At 32.4% G+C, this 23,394-nt stretch overlaps 4 protein-coding genes across 6 annotated transcripts; 1 reads left to right on the top strand and 3 right to left on the bottom strand.

The window, feature by feature from the left end:
- Positions 1-33: 33 nt before the first annotated feature.
- Positions 34-2,534, top strand: LOC114422439 (monothiol glutaredoxin-S15, mitochondrial). The gene is made up of 6 exons (XM_028388786.1): positions 34-181; positions 628-756; positions 874-973; positions 1,130-1,196; positions 2,137-2,215; positions 2,301-2,534. The coding sequence occupies exons 1-6, from the start codon at positions 119-121 to the stop codon at positions 2,346-2,348; spliced, it is 486 nt and encodes a 161-aa protein (XP_028244587.1). The 5' UTR covers positions 34-118; the 3' UTR covers positions 2,349-2,534.
- A 91-nt stretch (positions 2,535-2,625) lies between these two features.
- LOC114422438 (acyl-protein thioesterase 2-like) lies at positions 2,626-6,111 on the bottom strand. Its single transcript, XM_028388785.1, has 9 exons — positions 5,888-6,111; positions 5,512-5,626; positions 4,788-4,824; positions 4,592-4,661; positions 4,376-4,480; positions 3,759-3,909; positions 3,575-3,657; positions 3,302-3,395; positions 2,626-3,216 (listed from the first exon to the last, which is right to left on the bottom strand). The coding sequence occupies exons 1-9, from the start codon at positions 5,916-5,918 to the stop codon at positions 3,132-3,134; spliced, it is 771 nt and encodes a 256-aa protein (XP_028244586.1). The 5' UTR covers positions 5,919-6,111; the 3' UTR covers positions 2,626-3,131.
- Positions 6,112-13,621: 7,510 nt separating this feature from the next.
- On the bottom strand, positions 13,622-17,601 carry LOC114422436 (cytochrome c oxidase subunit 5b-2, mitochondrial). The gene is made up of 6 exons (XM_028388780.1): positions 17,290-17,601; positions 17,117-17,205; positions 16,795-16,845; positions 16,033-16,099; positions 15,822-15,901; positions 13,622-13,938 (listed from the first exon to the last, which is right to left on the bottom strand). Exons 1-6 carry the CDS (start codon positions 17,423-17,425, stop codon positions 13,879-13,881), a joined length of 483 nt encoding a protein of 160 aa, XP_028244581.1. The 5' UTR covers positions 17,426-17,601; the 3' UTR covers positions 13,622-13,878.
- A 621-nt stretch (positions 17,602-18,222) lies between these two features.
- On the bottom strand, positions 18,223-22,720 carry LOC114422435 ((6-4)DNA photolyase). 3 transcript variants are annotated; one of them, XM_028388779.1, is made up of 14 exons: positions 22,228-22,720; positions 22,062-22,133; positions 21,858-21,938; positions 20,974-21,144; positions 20,834-20,905; positions 20,634-20,720; positions 20,408-20,506; positions 20,236-20,319; positions 19,874-19,960; positions 19,652-19,723; positions 19,454-19,567; positions 19,241-19,328; positions 19,036-19,131; positions 18,223-18,681 (listed from the first exon to the last, which is right to left on the bottom strand). In XM_028388779.1, exons 1-14 carry the CDS (start codon positions 22,612-22,614, stop codon positions 18,608-18,610), a joined length of 1,584 nt encoding a protein of 527 aa, XP_028244580.1. In that variant the 5' UTR covers positions 22,615-22,720; the 3' UTR covers positions 18,223-18,607. The 3 variants fall into 3 exon arrangements, with proteins under 3 accessions (XP_028244580.1, XP_028244579.1, XP_028244577.1); XM_028388778.1 differs by having other exon boundaries at positions 18,223-18,670; positions 22,062-22,118; positions 22,228-22,716; XM_028388776.1 differs by having other exon boundaries at positions 18,223-18,670; positions 22,228-22,714.
- Between the last annotated feature and the right edge of the window lie 674 nt (positions 22,721-23,394).

Raw genomic sequence — 23,394 nt, 5'->3', positions numbered from 1 at the left:
GAATAAAGAAATATTATTCAGGGGCATTTTTGACTTTTCAAAAAAAAACTACACGGCATTCATAAGACAAGTTCAGTTTTGGGTTCATTTTCGGGTTTTTGTTACTTGGTTCACTCGAATGGCGACATCCTTGTCAAACATGTTCTTGAAGGGAATCGCAGCTCGTTCTCTCAGCAGACCCGTAAGATCTTCAGCCCTTAATTTTTAAGCATGTTTAATCGTTACTTAGTTTGTTTTTCGCATCTATTTTGTGTGAATCATAAAAAAGTTACTTTCTTTACACAACCCTGCCTAATGGGTATCGTTTGTTTTCTAGCTCTTTCTTGAGCTTTTTTATTTTATTTTTTAATTTGAATAAATTTTGGTCTCTTTACTTTTTTTTCTATTTAATTTGGTTAGTAAACTTGCTTAGATTGCATTATAGTAATTATTCACATGAATAGGCATGATGCATGTCAGCTTCATCCTTGGCTTTTTGATTTACCCCAAATTGATTTTGGAGAAGGTGCTGTATATATACCATTGCATTACTCTTCTAATCAGTGCCAACTTGGTTAGTTTTTATAATTCTTCAAACTGCAATTTGTAATCTTCTATTCTAACAGTGTTCCTTTAACATGGTGACAGTTAAATGGGTTGTTTTATTGCACAAGATACTCGACTACTGTGTCAAATGATTCTGACACGCATGATGACTTCAAGCCAGCTAATAAGCTTGAGAATTCTGGCATTTCTTTGTCAAATGTTATTGAGCAGGTAAGGGTATATCAAATCAATCTTTCAACAGTGAATTATTATTTTCTTCTTCATGTTTTGATAATGTTGAGTAATCTGTAACTTGAACTTTTTGGTCACTGTGATTAATATGTGTAGGATGTCAAGGATAATCCTGTTATGGTTTACATGAAAGGTGTGCCTGATTTTCCACAATGTGGATTTAGTTCGCTTGCTGTAAGAGTTTTAAAACACTATGGTAAGTACTAAGTTCAAGACAAGCTTTTCTGTTGATATTTTTGTTCTTTTTGTTTCTCTATGATGAAGTCGTAGAAGAAATTTGTTACAGTATGAATTCACATCACTTGATAACAATTCTGTAAGTTACAATCATCATTATATAATGCTCTTGCAGATGTTCCTATTAGTGCTAGAAACATTTTGGATGATCCTGACCTTAAAAATGCTGTAAAAGCCTTCAGGTAACTTCATGCTTGTTGATCTTATTAGTATCTGCTTCCTAAAAAAACATTAGTCATCTACAATTGTAGTTAATAGTTGACTAAGAATTTTGATGGATGATAGTTTATTATTGTGGTTTGATAGAAATAGAAGCCATCTTGGGCCTATGTTAGGTAGTTGGAATTGGCTCAGAATAAGCACTGGAATTAGAAATTAAATTTCAATTGCCAACAGGCTAAGACTTACGGCATCAAATTCCTCCCCTTCCACTTCAGACAATAACCACTCCGTGAAGTCCACCTAATAGCTGTTCTCACCAACTCATATCAGCTGCTTTTGATGCCAAGGGTGTGATTATACCTTGGCAAACCAAAAAATATTTGATCATTAACTATTAGCAGATCTTTTGAGTATGAAGTTGAGTAAAAAGGATTTTACAATTAATGTTTATCATAAATAACAAGTTTTCAGTAGAACAGAATAACAAAATGAAACCCTTAATGCCAATGGAATACGATGGATGAATGCCCTGTCAATGAACTGAGAGTCATCAAGTTGGTTTGAAGATCAACGTTTGTTCTACTTTTCTTTGTATTTATATGAAATCTGGAACAATTGATTTCATAGTACCTAGTGAGTTTTACCAGTTGTTATTTGTCTTTTCTTCACTTAGACCCTCTCGTCTCTGAACATCTGAGCCACAGGCTTGCCAAATCTCTGGAAACTAGTCAGCCTGCAAATGTCTACGCATGTTTGTGGTTATATGTCATTTTGTCTTTGCATTTTATGTGATATAACTGTGAGCTCATATTTGATTTGTTTTTAAGCATGTTATCATGGCAAATTGACAAGTACTGGTGCTTCCAAGTTTAATCACTTGTTTCCTTTAAAAGTTTAATAATTAATAAATAACGATTTTTTTAATGATATCCTACTGTTCTCCCTGTTCTTTCTGTGCAGTAACTGGCCAACATTTCCTCAAATTTTCATCAAGGGAGAGTTTATTGGTGGATCAGATATTGTTCTCAATATGCACCAGGTTGGTTCCCGTTTAAATGCTTAGTTTTTTTACTTGTGACTATTATTATGTACTGTACTGTTTAATAATATTTTTACCCTCGTAGACTGGTGAATTGAAGGAAAAGCTTAAAGATATTACTTCCAAGCAGTGAACACACGCCTAAGGTGAAGAAGTTTTAAGAGATGTAGTTTACAAGAACTTGCTTATCAACTATTAAGAGATGTGAATACTTTGTACTTTAATTTCTGGATTATATTCAAATAAGAAGTTTCAACATTCCTGTATATACGATTTTTTCTTCGTATTTTATTCCTCGTTGTGCCTCGCTTTAATATTGTATATGAAGTAATGAAGACTGAACATATAAGCATCTGGAATTGGATGCTGTCACATAATAAATATTGAGGAACTGAGTTACTGGCAAAGGATTTAAATAGTTTGCAAGATTTCATAGCTCCAAATTTCCATGCAAGCATTGATACCGAAACAAAAAAGAAAGAAAGAAAAGATAAGGAACAAAACACTCCGAAATTGATAAACAACACAGCTAAGCACCCTATATTGTTACAATACAGTAAAACAAAATTTTTCCAACAGTACTGCTGACTCTGTCTCTAGGTACTATGATAATATAAAGGGGGAGAACTACTTGAAAACACATTCAAATCTAAGATCTTTATTTCTCAGCATCATGACTAAAGGAACTCATAAGACTAAGTGCACGTTTGGAAACCAGGTGGAAAAGGATCATGACCCATACTTTTTCTTTCATTTTACTTTTATCTATTGAATTGTTTTGGAACATGTGTGACAACAATTTCAACTGCACACCAAACATGCACTAATCTTTTTATACCATATATTGCCAGATAAACCATTTTGTGATGAAGCCACTCGTTATTTTACAAGCATGCCCTGACTTATACTATGCTATTCATGTGGATCCCCCAAGCCCCAGCCTTGAGCTAAGCCAATTAGAGACCTCATCCATCTCCCTAGGAACGGTATAATGACCAAGCCTGCACCCAAAATGCTCAATAATTACTTTAACTGATTTGTGATTCATTCAAAGTTGGGTTATTTATTCTCAAAAACAGATGTTACCCATCATAGGATTTGAATGTAATGTATCGAAACCCTGCTGAACTTAAGGATTGAGCTGATTTCTCTCCGTATTTGTAGAGGACTACATCATCACCTACAAAAATGAATTTTGGAGGTTGGCTTCAAACAACTATGATTTATGTGCGCTTAAAGAGATCATCATTTGAATAGTAAACGTAAACCATAGCAGTACGTGCATGTTTAATCATGTTTAATTTATAAGCACACCTCTCAAATAAAAAAAAGATACATTCAAGATGTATAGATACGTACTGATTCCATGGCTCAGCAAAACAGGTAACGAAGCAGCTCGCCTTCTTGCTTCATGTGACACTTCAATTTTGTTCCTTAAGCTCCTACACAAACACAAGTTGCCAACAATTAGCATGTGGCTACATGATGGACCAACATGTATACACATGATTTAATGTTAATGTTAATGTTAATGCAATAATACCTTGATCCTGGAAGCCAGCCACTGAGTCCAACAACTGCTCTTAGGTTGACAGGGTAAGGGATGCCATTTCCATACCTTCCCATGGCAAAACAAGTTGCAGAGTATTGAGCTACTGCAGCACCCATACTGAAGCCTCCAATTCCTACTTTCACTGTGACAAAAAATCCATGTCTTATTGACCTTTATCAACAGAATGAATGAAACTACAATTTATCAATTACAAGTCTCAAATTGAATATGCTTAAAAGAGGCAAACTAACAGGCTATGGATTAGAGTTTGGTCAATTATCTTTATTTTTCCTTTCACGTGAATGATGGTTATAGATGAAGAATAATCTGTTCTCATGCATTGAGAAATACTTAGGAAACACTTAAGGTCTTGTTTGGATAAACTTCTTTGTAAGTAAAAGAAAATAAAATGGTCAAATGAATTGAGATTTTCCTATAAAGTTGAAGTTAACTTGTGTATCTCAGCTTTTGGAAATATTAGATGAGAAAAGTTTTATAGAAGTTATAAATTGAATTTAACTAATAGGAAAAACTCAATTTATTTTAGCTTATTTCATGTAGAAAGTTTACTCAAACATAGCGTAATTATTATTTAGCCGTGAAATTACCATCAGCTGGCTCTGTTGACAACAAGTTGGCAATATGTGATGCTGAGGCATCTAAACCCTCCCAATCATCTGGACCATCTTCTGAAAGTTCTCCCATATCAAACCCTGATTAATTTTAGATAAGTAAGGTTTAACTGCAAGTTCTAGCTTACAGTAACACAGTGCTGATTCAATCAGAATGAGTAGAAGCACAAGAGGGGGTTTATTTAATATTACATGCAGTGCAAGAAAAACCACCAAGTATGGTTACAGGACGGGTAGGAGCAGTTGGGCAAATCCATTTTATCTGCACCACATCACATCATAACAAACATCATATATTTTGTACACGAGAATAGATTTATCAGAATATTATAGGGATAAAGTGAGAATATGTTTGTACAAAAGCAGAATAGGAAAGTTTATTTCTTACATTTGGAAGTGGAAGAGATTCCAGCAGCTGATAAGAGCTGCAACAAAACCAAGCTCAATATTTTTATTATGCTTGTCTCATTAATTACAATCAGAGATGAATGCAAACGTCAATTAGGATAACACAGATTTACTAGATAAAAATCCATAGATTAAAATGATCAAACTGAATGGTATTTTCTGTGACAACACTAAACACACTGTTCAAAGAACAATTCTAGAATGTGCTAGTTTTTCTAGTCATTAAATATTCTTCTGTCAAAAGTCATGTCAAGTTGCTCATTTTAGAAAAGAAAACAAATGATCTCGTGGTCCCCTAATTGAGAGTCTGGTATATACTCTTCCAAAGCAAACTTCCAACAATTAAATATAGCGACTTTTTCCAACAGAATTTATTCCATTTAGTATCTCAACTGAAAGAAAACACCACACTGAAAGCATACAACACATCAGGAAAACACAAGTCTGCACCCCTCTGATGTATTTGAATAGTGTTCTTGTCAGAAATACTGCCCATACTTACCTCAACTCTTGAACAGCAGATAAAAAAGAAAAACACAAAGAAGGTTTTGGTGAAGAAAAAGTAACAACTAGGAGATAACTCATAAGGTAGAGGAGGAAGAGAAGACACAAGCTATGAAAGGATCCACAACAGAAAAAAGTACAATATATGCCTCATAGGTGAATTAGGCATATAAAAATATTAAAGAGAATGCCATCCATACCTCAAACCATTGTCACCAAGACCATGCAGCCAAACTATAGTAGCTTGGTGTTTTCCTTTTGGCCTCACCACATGTGTCTTCCCAAACTCCAAGCTTCTCCTAGCAGTTCTACTACCTGCAAATGGCATATAAAGTTTGAAGATAGCTGATAGGTTTCAAAACATGTGGAAAAAGTAACGATTACCTTCCAAATGGACCAAGGAAACTATCATTGATAACAGTTAAACGATAGAAGAAGCTAGAACCAAAAAACCAGATGCATGAATTATAAAAAAGACTTTCCAAAGTCATGCATTTTATAGAAATGAAAAGGTTAATGCAAGCGACATGCAAGGTGTAAGGATAAAGAACAATCAAGAAGAGCAAAAGAACTAACCAGAGCCCATATGATAATGTGGATAGCTCATTTTGCTGTTACAAACAATTCACAATACTTTCTAGTATTGAAGTGTGTCAAGGGACTATGAAGAGGTTATGCAATGAAGAAAATGCAGAATGGTGATGCCTCTTTATACCCAGAAGGGTGAGGTGGAGTTGGAATAAAATGTGTATGTGTGCATCATCCCTGTGTACGTGTAGTGTTCACACCACACCAGCAATAGAGTGTGCCTAGAACCGCCTAAGAAAGCATCAATGAAAAGGAGAAGGTATAGACAGACAAAAGCAGAAAACCTTTTATGGGCAAAAAGAATCCAAGCAGTGTAAAAGCAAATTCATCCATTTCTAAGGCACACAGCAAGGACAGAGGAATCTATGCTTGTGGGCTGTGGCCAGAAAATAAAGATAACAGCAACAGCAGCTGAAGAATATTACTGAAAACAAGAAAGAATAACCATTGTGCTTGTAAAGATCATATTTGTTTATCAATTCCCCCTGCTCGATTGATTGATGGATACCCATTAACCTCAAACTAAAGTATTTTTTCTCTTTTCCTTCACTTTTTGTGTCCTCAAATTATCAGAGAGAAAGAAATTTGAGTAATAAAAATGACTGAGAATTGCTATTGGAGAGGGAACCGCAGCTTCTAGGTATTTTCCCCTACTTTCTATCTCTTAACTCATATTAACATTTAAGCTGTGAGTAACCTGGATCTCAAATTAGAAGTGACAAGAAAAAGCATGTAAGCCTTTTACTACATTTGCCTCTCTCTTGCTTTCTTGTTTGCCACTACACCTAGTTGCTCAAACCCCACTTGAAGAAAAGTTTTGTTTGTTTATAGTCATGAGAAACTGCTGCATAAGTCCAAAGGCTATTGCTTCTCTTGTTGAGTACTTTGGTAAAATAAAAACAAATGAGATAAGCTCTTGAACACACTAAAACACATTAGATGAAAAAAAAATAAACATCCTAGAATCTTCATGCATTCTTTGTTTATGTATATGCATTGAGCATTAAGCCAAAAGAAGGAACATTAAGAAACAAGAAGCACAATGGAACAAAACAAGGCCATTGTTTACAAAAATCTCATTTATAAATTATTAGTAGCAGATTGCTGATTATGTTCTGGTATAGAAAAAAGGCTTTAGTTGACTCTAACTTGGATACACAGCACTGGCCAGTTGTTTTATTTGGTTTATATGTTGGTTTTCCTGTTTTCATGTCCCCAAGTGGTGCAGATATTTGCAGCTTTGATTCTCGCAGTAATAGAAAATATGTAGTTTATTATGAAAAGTGGAGCTGGCATATATTCACGCCATCCTCGCAACAAGATAAATTTGAAGTATACATTATGCATAAGTCAATGACTACATTCATTGTGCTCCACTATGTCTGTTCACCTATAAAATGCAGCTTTCATGCGGCTTACATGGAAATCTTAAATTGCAATATGTGCTTCTTCTTTCACCTAACTAGTTAGTAGTTTGGTGCCTCTTGGACTAACCTATTCACAATTCTAATTGGATATGCTCAATCTAGGAATCACCACCAACAATTTCTTGTTTCTTTTTGCCTGATGTAATGTCGATCAAACTTTGATAATATACAATGGCTTCTCCTTCTTGAAAATATGCATACATAAGGATTGTAAGTACTAAATGTGTTTTGTAATACTTACCATAAAAAATGCATTTAATACTTTGATAATATGTATCCTTATTTACTGAATATAGGACAGTGTTAGTACAATAACAGAAACATTAACATTAAACTTATTGACTTAAACCTCAAATAAGTGTACGTCCCACTTGCATGGCAGATTCTACCTGGATGGCCAATAAATGGTTAGGAAAAGGTTAATGTGTTTTCCCTAAGTCTTCCTAGGAAAAAGTTAAATGTGATTCTACTTACACGGCAGATTCTACTTGGATGGCCGATAAATAGTTCAGCACCTAATGTCTTCCTAGGTCCAAAAAATTAATGTGTTTTTCCTCACATAACAACTTAGAACAACTTTTCCCCCCCAAAGTCCTCCCTAGCCTCACAATACACTAAAAGAATAGCTTCAATCGAAATAATGATAATTAATAATTGCATTGTAAGTGTTTATTTAGGAAAAATTAAAGGTTGGTTCACACAACTTTGGTCCTATACTCTCTCGATACGTGTCACGTTAGATTCGGTTTAAAAGTAGAAAGTTAACCAAAGAGTATATAGACTTTGTGTAGGATACATTATGTCAAATTTCCAGGGCTCGTTTGTTTATTAGTAGAAAATATATTTTGTTATGAGTACCAACATTATATTAGTACCGGTGAATTTAGACTTGGATGTTTAAAGTAAAGTCTTGTATTAATTCAAATATTGTGAATGAAAAAATATAATTAAGAGAAAAAATTAATTGAAAATTAATCATGATAAGATGAATTGATAATTCGCAACACCTTCTCATTGAAGATTAAACAACTGCAATATTGCATAGTAGGTAGCTTAAATAGGCAAGACTGTTCTAGCAAGGGAACATAATATTGAGTACCAAATTGAAAAGGCAAGTAAACTAGGAAATTTTAAAATTAGTGCAACTCGAGTGTGACCATTTTCAAATATTTTTAGATCTTTCATTTGCAATAAGCTGTCATGCACATTGGAAAAATATATCCCTCTCCTGCTGATGAAGAAAACGATAGCAACACAAATTGAGAACTTCCCTTTCCTTGGGAACTAACAAATAACAATTAACAAATTTACGGATTTGTTATTTAAAGTTGCACATTACGCCTGTGGTATATATTATTTGGATCACTTTCATATAGGCTATGAAGATGGTGCTCATCTATTGAGTAGACATTTGTGAACCATAATAACTCTGTTACAAGCTTCACTTTCTGTCACTCACAAAGTATATAGATTTATTATCGGATGAGGATAAAATAAATTACTCGATCTTTGTTAGGACAAAACGAACTTTATATACTTTTGATGGGAAAGGTAGTAAAGGCACCATCAGAAAAAATTGATTCTTCTCGATTCACTCATACATATATTTTCTTTCATTAACAAAATTCGTTGTTTTTTTACAGTTTACTTGTAAACATATGAAAAAAAGAGTATAAATAAGCACTCCATGTTAATACACCCAGAGAAAGAAAAATAAAAGAAAGATAACTGTACATATAATAAAAGATATCATGTAACAAAAAAGCAATTTGATGTCAATAAAATGTTTACACTCTAACATGATTAATGATTTTTGAACTAGATGTCATAAGTCAAATACCCTTTTAAAAGGCCGCAACCCCTGTCAATAATAAATCTACATAAAATTGCACAAAACACACACTAGTGATGTGCTTTTGCTGTCATGTCAATTAATTGAGATTTTATTATCTTCATTTCTGTGTGAATTTTCAACTATCGAATCAATTGATGTGGCAGAGTGGATGCGCATTCTGTAGTAAGTAAATTTTACGATACAACTTATGAATCTTAAAAAGTGAAATAAAGTTGACGAAAGATTTTTTTAAAATCAAGAAGATATATTTTATTATTTTATTGACAAGACATATAAGTTCTTAATCAAAACCAAAATCATATAATATAATTATTTAAAAAAATATAATACTCATCTTTTAATGTTATCTTAAATGTAACTTAATTGTTTAATTTTATTGTAATAAGATTTTAATTTAATTTGTTGCATTTTTTTATCCTTAGTTAGATATCGTAAAAATCTTTCAATTTATTGGATTACATTGCTCGCATTGTGATTGTTATTCACTCATCCAAAAAAAATTTATATATTTTAAAAATCAAACAAATATTCTCTCATTATACAAATCATTCTCATAAATATAAGCGTAACTAGACCTTAGATAAGTACACCTTACACCATTAAATTGTTGTAAATATTTAAGTTAAATTAAATGGAAGGATATGAATAAAAGTTCACTATCAAATGTTATCATAAATAATCAAATTGAAAACATATAAATCATGAGTTTATTAATAGATTTTTTAAGTGATAATGTAATTTTAAAATACTAAAATTAAGATGAACCAATATGGTACATATGATCATATATAGATAACTGAAATAAGGGTTTTTAAAATCAGGCCATCACCTAAAAAATATCAGACCTTTTAAAAAATTCTAATGATTTTTAATGATTAATATTTATTTCTCTTATTCTCACATACAATATCTATTGGTATTAAGTGTTAAATTTTTTAATTAATACTTTATTAATATTTTATCAATCTATTTGATAAATTATGTGGTATTTTGTAAATATCATATACATCACATTTAAATTTAAATATTCATTATTTTTTATGAAAAATATCAAATTGATACATAATAATAAATGGTTATTTTTATTTTAAATAATATATTATCTATTAAAAAAAATTCATGTAATAAATTATTGGTTATTTTTTAAATTTGTAGAAAGTATAAGGTTAATTGAACGGTTAATGGAGAATGAAAGATAAAAAATATCACGAGTTTAATCGTGTTTGTTAACAAAAATTAATAATAATAATAATAATAATAATAATAATAATAATAATAATAATAATAATAATAATAATAATAAAATTTGTAAAATTATTATTTATTATCATCTTTAATTTTGATAATTAAATTAATAAAAATTATCTTTTATAATTATCAAAAACATCATTTTATAAAATTTGACATCCATGTAAATTCATCTTCTCTATATATTCAGTGTAGTATATGCCCACGATATAAAGTTAAAAGCATACTCAGAAGCTACTTATTTATAATTATTTAAGTGGATGGGCATTTGTTTGATGGGACACATATTAGAATATGCCTATGTTTTGTCCGTCTCTGATAAGAAAATTAATTTAATCTTTGTACATGTTAAATGATTTCCTATGCTGAAAACTATTATACCAATTATAGAAGGAATAAGGTACATGTTTCGTTACATAACTGGAATTAATTTTATTTTTAGATATTTAAACGGATTTTTTTATATAAGTAATTGTTCAGAACTTACAACATATATAAAAATCTATCGGAACATAAGTAATTAGAAAAATGTATAATTTTGTAATACAAAACTACATATTTTTTATTATTTAATCTTACACATAGATAGGATGAGCAAAGTTGTATTTTTTTTAAAAGAATGAGCAAAGTTATATAGCTAAAACCACTCACCAATAAATACCTTTAAATTGGATTACAAGTTAAACTAGACTATACTTTTTTTACAGCAACTAGACTATACTTTTAAAAATGTCATGTTAAGCCTTAAAAAAATAACTCATGTTAGGTTAATTAGGTCAAAGTTTTGAAATCGAACTAGTAAAAACCAATAAAAAAATAGTAATTTATAGTTTATCGTTAGATTTTAAATGAATTAGGGATAAATTAGTAATACTTGAATATATAGTTTTAATTATTTTAAATAATAAAGTAATATAAATTTATAAGAAAATTAATTAAGTAAAATTTTAATTAACATAAAAAATTATACTAAATGTCCTACAAGATAAAAAAAACAATAATAATAATCCATATGCAAATCACTAATGAATATAATTCAGTTGGTTGAATAAAGTGTGTGAATATAATAAAAAATAAGTAGAATATTATATCTCATATGAACCTTTATATATATATATATATATATATATATATATATATATATATATTAAAACTAAAGAAACAAAAATTATCATTAAAAAAAATCAAAATTAATTTTCTATCTGGAGCTTTACTCATGTTTTTACCAGTTTAAGTTTATTCTTGATTTTTGGCAGGTGCTTTGAGTTGTCTATAGGCTCTATAATGATTACCTTACTAGTTTTCTCAATCAACTATCAAACTAGCTAGTTAAATTTGATTTTCACAGCTTATAAGTTTTTAGCTTGTCAGCTTCAGCTAGTTAATCGTAAGCTAGTTATATCAAACGCAACATAAGTAAATTGCTAGACTTGGGATTTAAGTTTTATTTATTTATTTTTATTTTGTCCTCCTTTTATTGTTGGTCTTGAATTTCAAATCTTATTTTTCAAAATTCTTCATATTCTTAATCCTTACTTGGAATCCAAGTTCCCTGATCTGTTAGTGTTAGATCGTGTCAATCAAAACAAGCCCGGGTGAGATAATAAAAAAATGGTTACTCCCGAAATTTCTATAAAAGCTTGTTATTGAAAAGTAAAAACAAGCTCTAAGTCAAATTCAAACAATAACAAGCCTTAATTTGAATACAATAAGAGTAGTGTCAAATTGCCAATATCACTCTGTTGCTCTCTCAAACGTCCAGATAATTAGAAATTATTATTATAGTACGGTTGATTGAGTGATTCTGGCACCAAATAATAGTTCAATATTTTGTGAAATGTGATTTGTAAAGAAAAATATAAACATGAAAGATGAAAACATAATTCACCTAGAAGGAATAATAGTATTATAGCTGGTAGAGCTGTTCCAAAATTTCCCGTCAACCTATATGTAGATTGGTAACTCCTCATAACTTCAATCTGAAAGGAAAGTGACTAAATGTGTCCTTTATCATTTTTAGTATGAGATTATGTGTGATGCTTTGAATCTATTCTGTTCAGATGCCGATTACTTGATTTAGGCTCCATTACCATTACTTCAGTGTGCTTATGTTACGTTCATAAGTGCACTGCAACGGCTAAAATCATTTGGGATAAATCTTTGTAAGAATTAAGAATATATAGCTGTCATTTCGTTATTTTTCAGTGCTTACTTTTTCTTTCGTTTATTTTTTTTTTCCCTCCATTACTTTGTCAGTTGGTAATCTTTCGCCTATTTCTCTTTATTTTTACTTTAAAAAAAGTGTCATTCATTTGTATGTATTTATTTTCCATATTTTTGCATGAAATAAACTCTCCGATGCCCCCCGCAACATCATTTTCCCTTTATTTGTTTATTTAAAAAACGGCATCGTTTCATATGCGAACATTTATTTTTCTACTTGAAAGTCAATTGATACAAGTGCCATATGGTCGACCCAACTTTGGATTAGGAATATAAATTCTCAAGTCCTGCATTTTAATTTTGGGGACTTAGATTACCTTTATAAACTTTGGAGTCAAATACTAATTTCATTTTCCAAAGAGTAATGTTATGATTTTACTTTCTTAAAAAGAGAAAGAATAAAATACTTCAACAATATTCTATAAAAGCTTCTTGTAAAGGTTCTATTAACAAGATATGCGTTTTTTTATAATATATTATATTCTATGACATACCGACTGGTTGTAGGCTTTTTAACCTGTAATTTCTTTCAACGAGATAAAATAATACGTGAATGACAGTGTAATCAATCAAACTGCTTTTTACATTTTTTATGTACTCCATATTAATTGCATATCAAGATGAACGTTCCACATGGTTGGAACTTGGAAAAAACAAACATTTCACATGGCCTTTCATCCGCAAAAGATTCTTCAACATGATTATTCTTTTACGATATGTTTAGGAATTTTAAACATGTCGAACGAAGGTGATGCATAATAGACTGAAATAAAACACACCACACCTACAAAAATTTGTGGTTTTGGGTGGCAAGGGGACCCACCTCGCCATTACGCTCACACCTAAATTATTTCCAAAGATTAACAAGTTGTCATTCAATTCTGTCTCTACTTCACTTGCCTACGCCAAAACAATCCATTTCATGGTTTAGTGCTCAAAATCACCCAAGGTTTCAGAAATTCAAAACCAGATAAAAAATCGTCAAGTTCTATCAATTATTTCACAATGCACAAAACATTGTCTAACAGAATTGGTAGCTCAAGCAAATGAGCATCCTGCGTTCAAATAATCGCATAAACTTTCTAGCTCAAAAGTTGCAACACAACAAGGTATAGACAAATCAAAATCAAACATAGGCCACAGGATTTTGAAAGGCCAGAGTGTATTCTAAACAATGTCTCTCCATCTTTCCAGAATTTATTCCAGATTTAATTGAAGGATTGCAATCAATGGTGATCATCATCGCCATGCCCATCGGGTGATCCACCAGGTCCTACCACTTCAAGCTGTTTTTGTAAAAAAAAAAGAGGATAGAATAATTAGCATCAATGTGTAAACAGTCATTTGATTACTATTGTTCTAAATAGTTGAAAAGAATTTTATTCAAGTTTGCTCTCAAAAGTTGAAAAGAATTTGATTCAAGTTCGCCCTCAAAAGTTGACACTCGACGGCAGTTAAAACAAACCTATGCACTGCACTACTTAAGGTTAGATTCTCCAACAATTACCTTGCAGCCACATACACTAAAAAGTGTTTCCTAGCTTGCTACACAGATACATTAAAGCTTATTGATAGCATCGACAAAAAGATAACAAAAGTCAAAGCCCTATGTAATTTTGAACTATTTTCTAGGATGTTAATCGATAATTCAGGGATTTGTTGAGCAGTTAGGAACTAAATTGATTTGTTAAAGATGACCAGCAGCCATGGTTGTTAAACTTGAGTGTTTAACTCGTGAACTTGCATGAGTTTACGTGATCACTCACTCAAAATCGTGAGTTTGCTGCCACTTCTGAGTTTGGTTCAGTTTCCTAAAACTGCCCCCACAAAATTCTGCCTTTTTCATTAGGATTTCGTCCTTCTTTATTGGCTATCATGCATTTTCAGCTGGTTTCTCCTTTGAACACTTCTTGTCCAATGACAGATGGTGATGAAAACAAAGATGCTGAAGATCATTAACTCTTTACTTTTATTTTGTGATTTCACTTTATGAACTTTTAAGTTTAAATTTGGTCATTTATGCATAATTTGATCACTGTCATACATTGACACTGTAGTGTGCTTTGTTACCAAGTTTGATGCTGGTTTTTTATTGTTTTATGGTTTTCATTTGTCATTTGATTTGAATACTATAATTATATATTATATTATTAAACTTGGTTTGGATACTACAACTATTTTTTATAATTATTATTTTGGTATAAGGTAAACTCTTTTGAGTCTACAAGTCCTTCACGAATTTACACTTTACACAAAATCAAATTTAATAACCTTGCCTGAAGCTGATAAAATTTTGATTCTAACAAAAAGTTCTGTTGTTTGACTTGTCATTTGCTTTTGTAAGGTCAAAAACAGGTCCACCAGAACTCAAGGGGCGATTGGAAGAGCTTCTATTGAATTTATTTGGGTTATCTCATTATAATAAAAGTAGTTAAGCTGAAAATTGAAGGAGTTTGGTTAAGCATATAAAACTGATTTACAACCCTCCTATAAACTCTTTTTAGCTTATTTCAGTAAGTTTCACTTTCACATAAAATTTACCAAAATAAGATTATTAAATTAAGCACTTATGACAAGACCTCTCACAGTCATATCTCATATGGTAAGCATTTATTGAATAAGTCCCTAATTAGACTGTTTATCCAAATGCACCCTTAAACCAATAATCTTGGTCTGGTCATCTGGATGATAATAAAAAGCTAATCAATGTTTGAAATACATAAGTTGTTAAGACTGAAAGCCTCACTTTCCCATTAACTAATTTACAATGTCTTCTGGCTAAAATGGGAATTATCTTGCAGCAATAAGCTAAAAACACCAGAGTCATGCAACACCATTAGATAATCACACTTAAGAGTAGTCAAGGCATTCAGATTGTGGAAATATTTAAAATTAAAGGAACTGAAAACCGCTCCAAATATATTTTATGGGAGCAGCCTCAGCCTGTGCTGTCAATGACAATCACTAAACAATGGTGCTTGAATATCAATGTACACAAGTGAAGCACACAAGCAAATATTTTTAATCTAAATACTTAAATATCTTGGCATTCAACTCCACAACTGTCAAAAGTATCAGAACAAGACATACTAAACAATGATTCATTGATTCTCTCCCCACAAAAACACTGTAACAGTAGAAGCTATTCTAAAAGTCATTATGAACTTACAACAAAATACTGTGCGCACACTGGACATTCGTGGGGCTTGTCTTTCTCCAGCCAAAACCAGACAACATCATGCTCATCCTCTGAAATCAAAACAAGTCGTTCACCCCCTCATAAACACCATAACCAAGAATTCTAGCCTTTTTCATCACCCTGGGAAGAAGGTCACATGCAAGAAGACATTAAGAGAAACAAGGAATATTCTGGTACTCACCACCTTCACCTCCTGGGCATCCGACTATCCTTTTATCATAGTAAGATTTGACAACAGCAGGTGCTTCCTATGATCCAAAACAAACAATGAAAGCAGATAAAGATGAAACATATATAAAACCATTATTAATAAAGAAAGATGAATACTTAGAAAGATAGGTCATTCAATCAAATGAAAAATGAAAAGGGAAATAATAAGAAGCTTGAGTAAGCCACTATGATAGGGTAAATAAATTAGATACTTAAATTCCATCAATTCATGCAAGCAAATCAGTCACTGTTTTAACTACAAAATGGTTATCCAAGTTTAGCTAAATGAACTTATATCATGAATTTTGGGAGAATTTTCTATCCAAACCAAATAATTGGGTTGGGTTGGGTCAGTTTTCATGAATTTTTTGCATTCGATCCAAACTGAATCAATCCAATCAGGTATAAGGAGGTTCAGGTCTGGTCATTGGGTTGCAAATGAAAGGTGGTACTTTTATAAAACATTCATTTAAACACACATATATACACGCAAATTATGCATTATGAGTTTTGCACACTTTCAAAATAAAAAAATACCTGCACATGCACAAATCCAGAAAAAAGATGCAATGAAAAATGAAATTTATACAGCTAAAATACATTGAAATAAAAAAACAAAAAAAATTCATTCGCACAATCAATGCTATGTGACTCTTATAGTTTTCCTCTTACACAGCAAAATTATACATTAGTAAAAAAATACAATTTAAATAGAAAAGGCAATAAGACTGACCTTCGTGCCGAATGGACCTTCGGGATGGTCTATTTCAAGAATATTCCTTCCCTAACCAAAAGAAACAGATAGTAGTTAACACAAAAAAGAAAACAATGAGAGTCTCCCTTGAAATGCTTGGTTTTACTTACATTGCATACAGAAAACAGCAGTTTGATTAATAGCTCTTTCTTCAATACTTTAATCGTAAGTTATTTTATTTTCTTTTGTGTAAACAAGCTAATTATTAACAAAACCGCCAGTTTTTACTCTAAAAATAGGACACAGAAAAGAGTAAGGAGACACACTATTCATTTGATTGAATCGAGAAAGAGAGAGAGACCTCGAGCTCAGCCTGAAGCTCCTCGCGCTCGTGACCAGTAGCGATTGGCATTACATCCTCAACCTTCTTTTTGATGGCAGTAGCATCCTCTGTAAGAAGATGAAGAAATAAGATGAGTTAATCTGGCGGATTTAGGAAACAGCGAATGAGAAAAAAGGAGAGAGAGAGAGTACCGGACTGGGTTGAGAAGTAGCGGGAGGAGCGAGAGAGAGCGGCGAATCTGGCGGCGGCGGAAGCAGATCGGGGAGTGGAAGAAGAAGCGGTGGCGGCTAGGGTTTTGAGGTGAGAAGAGAGAAGCCTCCGCAACATGTTGATCTCAGGTCACACCCTAAACCCTTTCACTTCCTTTGTCCGTTTGACGAATCAGAAACTGGAAATGGAATTGGTTGCTGCTACACTCAATGAAATCAATTCTAGACGGTCCTTGTCTCTTTTTCTCTTCGGCTATGGATTGGTCCAAACCCAACCCATGAAACGGTGCAAATGAAATACAATTTTATTATTTATTATAATTCTATTCGAAAAGAAAGATAATGTTAAGTAATTTTTTCACATTATTAATTAAATTAATTTAAATATAACTTTCAATTATTAAAAATTAATATTTTTTACATTAATTAAAAACCATCCAAATAATTATTATAAAAACTAAAAAAAACTTGTCATATATAATATAACAATGTTAGAATTCTTTAGAAAATTCTAATTATAAAATTTTTTATTTAAAAAACTTATTACTATTCTATTTTACTAAAAAAAAGTTTATGAGAATGTGATTGAGTAATAAAATAGTCTTGAAATTCTTTAGAGTAATTCCATTAAATTAACCTTTGCGACCATGGCCAGGGGATTGACTTTGCCATGTGAGACACCTAAGCAGTTTGTCACTAACTAATGTTAATGTTCTCTTTCAATAAACGGTTGGGTAGAAATATAAGAAGTAAAAATGATTTTGTTAACTAGTACTATCATAATTATAAGTAAAAATTGTTGAAAATATTAATATATTTTTATTAGAATTCTATTTAAATTTTCTATTTATTAATTCTTTAATCATAACAGAGTGACATTATATATTTGTAAGAATAATGTCGCGGACATTATTATAATGACCTCAAGGACACATTTTTTCGATGTCTTTTGATGTAAGTTTCACTAAAGCCATGTTGGGTTACATGAACTAAATAATTTAGTATATATGCAAAATATAATGTGCCATACTGCTTCCAATTTGGCGTCTATGTCTACGAAATATGTTACATACATACATGTGTCATACAAATGTCTTGATAATGCATAAAATAAAATATCCCTAACACGTATAAACTGCAACTCAAAGCACGGCAGTTGAAAAAACGAGTAAAATTTTGGGTCAGCCAATCAGCTGTTGCTTATATCTTTTAGCTCCAGCCTCTTGCCCTTCACTCTCATCTAATTTCCTCCTCAAATTTTTCAGATCATCTTCACTAACCAAACCATTTAATTCTTTATTCAATGCATATGCCTCGCCCATTTTCCTTCTGCACTCTTTACTCGCAGAATCATGAGAAACCACTGAAACACAACTTATAAAGAATAAGCAGGTTTAGTATGGAATCCCATACAATCGGTGTAGTACCAAAACATGTTGGACTTTATCAGAAACATATGTTCTAAAAACTTATTTAAGCTATCTGTTTCTTGTGATTAACATGCACATGTTCATAGAATATAGGTTAATTTGTACATAACAATTGAGGTCATATATCAGGTTGATAAGAAACTGCTATGACAGATAAATCAAAGAAATACAACTTCCAAGCAATACTCATCCAAACTAAAGAAATCCATTTTTGTGTATAGAACACAGCAGGATCGATATATATGACTCATTGTTGAAAGCCAATGAAATTGACAGTAACCTAAAAGGTCGAACTGACCTGGCATTGGGTAGTCTTTGCCAATTATGCAATTTGCTTTGGTCTGAATGCTTTTAGGAGCCGTCCAGGGTTCATAAATGTACTCCCTGGGCATATCTGCTCAAAGACGTTCGGTTCTAAGTTCTAATATTTGTTCAAAACAAAAACTGACTAGATGATAGAACATGATGGAAATGAGCCAATGAGGTGGGAACTTATAGCATACCTTTTAAGACTGGGAGAAAATGCCTAATATAGTCGCCATTAGGGTCATACTTCTTACCAAATGTAGTTGGAGAATAAATACGATTATACTGATCATGATAGACAATATATGAGATAACAGGTCAGTGGAATATTCAGGATTCAACCTCTGAAACAGAAGATTTAGCCACTTTCCACGGAAAATTCAGAACTTGTAACACAGTATAGTTCATACCTGATAAAAGAAAGATGAACAAGAAAGCCACATCCAGTTTCCATTATTAATTGCCCAATCTGAATCAATCAGAAGCCTCTCGAAGACATCTCGTCCTTTTTCCCAATGAACAAACTGTCAGCAGCATAAACAACAAATATTAGTATAGAATAACTTAGTATGAATAATTTGGCAAGCTTTTACTATCAGTCATTATACCAGATCGCCTCGAGTTAGAAAACATGCAACAGAATGCCGTGCCAGATGATGCATCCAACCCCATTTGCGTAGCTACAACATGAAATGATAAATGCAGTTCCTAAGTGAGAAGGCAGATAAAAAGTACCGAGGCAGAATAATTTGAAGGTATACAAATTCAAAGTAATAGAACTGTTTCTCATTGCTTCATTTGGAAGAGGATGTCAAAACCCAAACCCAAACCTGAACCATGATAGCATCAATCCAAGGAAATCCTGTCCTAGCCTCCCTCCAAGCCTCCAGCAGTTTATCATCATCCTTCCAAGGAATCTACAATGTATTTTAAATAACATCTATAATAAGTTAATAATTAAGTGGTGTCACATTTGCTTTAACAAAGTGGTATTAATCTGATATCAACCTCATAATAATAGACCAAGATTCGGAGATTAGTCAAAATAAATACTCTTAAAAGCTTAAACATAATGAGCTAGATTGTCATATCTTTATGTTTAGATGCAGAGGTATTTCATGTTCTAATGTACAATTCTAGTCAGTAAATAGTGTTAGGTCAATGCATTAGCAAGAACTTATTCTAATCTCACCTGCTTGCATATCCTATTGCCTTTCATCCTATCAAAATTTGGAGTCCCAAAAGCAGCCGTGTAAAAGAATTCTCGCCACAACAACTGCACAAGCCAACAAGGCAATAGCTTCAGTTTCCTCAAAGTAGAGCTCCAAAAACCATACAGTACTAACTTCAGGAGATAGCACGACCTGTCCTATAAGAGAAACGGGAGGTAATGTATGCTTCGGCATACTTTTATATACATCTTGAATACTCTGGTAGAAATATCTGGGGGAGAGACAACCAAACTGCCAAGGAAGTTAGCGAAAGGAAAAAATGTAGAAAAGATCCTAATTCATTTGTGGTTAATACTAATAGTGCCATCAAACAAAATGGCCATATTAAACAATTCAAGTGTTGCAGGTTTTGACTTACTTTCAGATAAGGTGATAAAACAGTTGTTGCTGGCTTAAGAAATGCAGATGGATTACCCTTGGGTTTCTCAAAGTTTGCCACCCACTTCTAAAATCATAAAAATAAGAATCTAAGGCATGATACCACTTAAAAAAACTATTAACAGTATGGAGCTTATAGACTATAGTTGTTATATTTTAATGCTAGGATGTAGAAAGTACCTTGTCTTTCATGCATTCATCTAACCTCTTCAATGCTTCAGACTCACCACCTTTGAAAGGAGAGAACTCATCCTGAATGAATATAAATTTTCTCATTAGGTGCTCAAGAAGGGATATAATCTGAAATATAGCACCCGCACCTGTTCAGCATCTCCATATCCAAGATCTCTGATTGTTGGAACTTCAGAAATATCACAACTTCCAAGATTGCCAACTGGAGGAAGTGAAGAGTACACAGTAGAGAGAGAAGATGGTGGTTCCCCAGCAAGCTTGACAAACGATTGATAACTAAGCGGCGGCTTCCCTCCATTCTTGTGTGGCATTTAGAACAAGAACAAAGAGAAATTGATCAAGAGTTAACATAATCAAAACAACAACAATAACAATGAATGACCAAGGAATCCAACCGTAAATGAATAATTGGCAAAAAGATAGGAGGAAAATCTATTCATTTGAAAGAATAAAAATGATAAAATTTAACCAATAGATAATAAATGGATTGAATATATTTTTGTTCACGTAAAATGAGTGAATTTTGTTTTTTTTTTTGTGAATAGTGAATTTTGGTTTTGGACCTTGTAATTTTTTTTATTTGGTTTTCATCCTTCAAAAATTTTGAAATCATTGTCTTCGATTCGTACTATTATGTGACACTCCTTACCAACTTGTGTTCAAAAAAATATCAAGTAACCATTATGTGAATGTGACAACCGACACCCGTAATCAACTTGAGCTCAGCAAAATATCAAGTAACCATCAAAGATAGCACTCACTAATGTCAATGGTACCATATCAGCATGTGATACATTAAATTATTTTTCTAAATTTCTAAAATGAATGATATTAATCTACTTTAACATGAACGTTAAGAACCAATAACAGCCATTTCAGATTTTGAAGGGGTCAAAACCAAATAGTAATTTTACATAGAATAAATAAAAAAATTTGCTCATTTTATAATAACTAAAAACATATTTAAGCCTTAATAAATTGAGATGATTATTAGTTAAAGCTTCAAACTCACCTTCTCTATGATATCCGTGGGATTGAAGAGTGTATGACTTACAGGAGAGAAAACCTCAATTCCAGCAGCAAGTGCAAAGTTCTGTCAACACTCAAAACATACCAACTAAAAATAAGTCAATAATCACTCCCCAACACGCCCTTTAATCACCAAGGACTTAGCTTCTCAAATGACAAAAACATGATCTGAAGTAAACAACATTACCTTAACTTTAACATCCAGAGCCTGATAATACGGTTCAGTGTCGTACTCAAAGCATAGCTTTTTAACATGCAACTGAAGTGAGTAACAAGCAGAAATAAAATAACTAGCTTAAACTTTGCAAACAATAGAAGGGAAAGAGTATTAATTGGATGGTGATAACGGTTACCTCCTTCAAGCATCGAATGACAACTTCAGCAGGGTCACCCTTGAGAATCAAAAGTCTTGAGCCAAGGTTCTTGAGGTTGAGGTCAAGGTCAACGAGGCACTCCAGCAAGAACTTGATGCGGTTCAGACCCGCGCGAGAGGATCCGGGTGCGGAAGAATTCGGGTCGGGTTCCATGAAATGCGGGTCGATGACAAAGACAGGGTAGAGATGAGAGGCTCCACGCGAAGCGACTTCGAGAGCGGGGTTGTCATGGATCCGAAGACCCTTCCGGAACCACAAAAGTGAACCCGATCCGGAACTCATTGAAGTGGTGTTCGCACAAGGAGACAATCGCATAGCTGATGAAGGTTTGAACAAAATCATGGGATTCGCGCCTTTCCTTAACATCAACTAACATATTTCCTACGAGGTGGTTCTCTCTAACGTGCGCCCTGGGGGTTTACTTAGTGCCACTAACGTGATTCGGAGTTTGGTTTACGCCCACGGCGTAGCTTAGAACTTGTTTAGACGGAGGGAAACGTAACGGTCCCTAAGCTGCCACGTTGTGGCTTTTACACCACGTACTGTAACTGTTGTTCCCTCCTCTGAATTCAACTAATTCCATTAAAGTGATTTTAATTTATCAATATAAAAAAGAAATTCCTATAAATATTTATATCTAATGAATAAGCTATTTTTCTATATGCTTTGAATAATTGATCTTCCAATTTTACCTAATAGTTATTGAATCTGATTGATTGAAGTAATTAATTCTTTTGTTTTTCATGAAACCAATACTTTTAAGCCAATTGTATTTTCTGGTTGGTTTTGATTTTTACTCACGTATTTCAATTAATTGAGTCACATTAATCCATTAAGACTGATTTGAATTGAATCATGTGAGAGGAGAGTTGCATAAAACCAATTTTGCTTTGCTTTTGGTGTCAGAATTCTTTACAACTGAAGATTTTTTTGGGTATGGCGATACACGTTGGGAATCAATTTTAACTGCCTTCAATAGTCAATAAAAAAATTTGATTCACTTTTTCAATGTTTACAAACTTGATAAAAACCTAATTTCCTAGGTTCAATTATCCATTGAATAGGGTTTATTGTGTTCAAAAGTTGAATCAAATGAATTCATGAAATTCTTTAAAATTTATAAATTCATAGATTTTTTTCAAATCT

The sequence above is a fragment of the Glycine soja genome, chromosome 8 (assembly GCF_004193775.1).
Source record: "Glycine soja cultivar W05 chromosome 8, ASM419377v2, whole genome shotgun sequence".
Classification (NCBI taxonomy): domain Eukaryota; kingdom Viridiplantae; phylum Streptophyta; class Magnoliopsida; order Fabales; family Fabaceae; genus Glycine; species Glycine soja.
The sequence above is the reverse complement of the archived record's forward strand: the minus strand, read 5'-3'. Positions and strand labels throughout refer to the sequence as shown.

What these genes read in the sequence shown, in the direction of transcription:
- LOC114422438 (XM_028388785.1), bottom strand. Translation starts at nt 5,918, where the DNA reads ATGAGCTATCCACATTATCATATGGGCTCTG. An exon ending in GGCTGGCTTCCAGGATCAAG is followed by an intron (nt 3,658 to 3,758) that starts GTATTATTGCAT and finishes GTGTTTGTGTAG; the next exon opens with GAGCTTAAGGAACAAAATTG. An exon ending in TTTGCTGAGCCATGGAATCA is followed by an intron (nt 3,396 to 3,574) that starts GTACGTATCTAT and finishes TCATTTTTGTAG; the next exon opens with GTGATGATGTAGTCCTCTAC.
- LOC114422439 (XM_028388786.1), top strand. Translation starts at nt 119, where the DNA reads ATGGCGACATCCTTGTCAAACATGTTCTTGAAGGGAATCGCAGCTCGT. An exon ending in TGTCAAATGTTATTGAGCAG is followed by an intron (nt 757 to 873) that starts GTAAGGGTATAT and finishes TAATATGTGTAG; the next exon opens with GATGTCAAGGATAATCCTGT. An exon ending in TTGTTCTCAATATGCACCAG is followed by an intron (nt 2,216 to 2,300) that starts GTTGGTTCCCGT and finishes TTACCCTCGTAG; the next exon opens with ACTGGTGAATTGAAGGAAAA.
- LOC114422435 (XM_028388776.1), bottom strand. Translation starts at nt 22,614, where the DNA reads ATGTTAAGGAAAGGCGCGAATCCCATGATTTTGTTCAAACCTTCATCA. An exon ending in CTCTGGATGTTAAAGTTAAG is followed by an intron (nt 21,939 to 22,061) that starts GTAATGTTGTTT and finishes GAGTGTTGACAG; the next exon opens with AACTTTGCACTTGCTGCTGG. An exon ending in TTTTATCACCTTATCTGAAA is followed by an intron (nt 20,507 to 20,633) that starts GTAAGTCAAAAC and finishes CTTCCTTGGCAG; the next exon opens with TTTGGTTGTCTCTCCCCCAG.
- LOC114422436 (XM_028388780.1), bottom strand. Translation starts at nt 17,425, where the DNA reads ATGTTGCGGAGGCTTCTCTCTTCTCACCTCAAAACCCTAGCCGCCACC. An exon ending in AGCTTCAGGCTGAGCTCGAG is followed by an intron (nt 16,846 to 17,116) that starts GTCTCTCTCTCT and finishes TCTTTTGGTTAG; the next exon opens with GGAAGGAATATTCTTGAAAT. An exon ending in TGTGCGCACAGTATTTTGTT is followed by an intron (nt 13,939 to 15,821) that starts GTAAGTTCATAA and finishes TTACAAAAACAG; the next exon opens with CTTGAAGTGGTAGGACCTGG.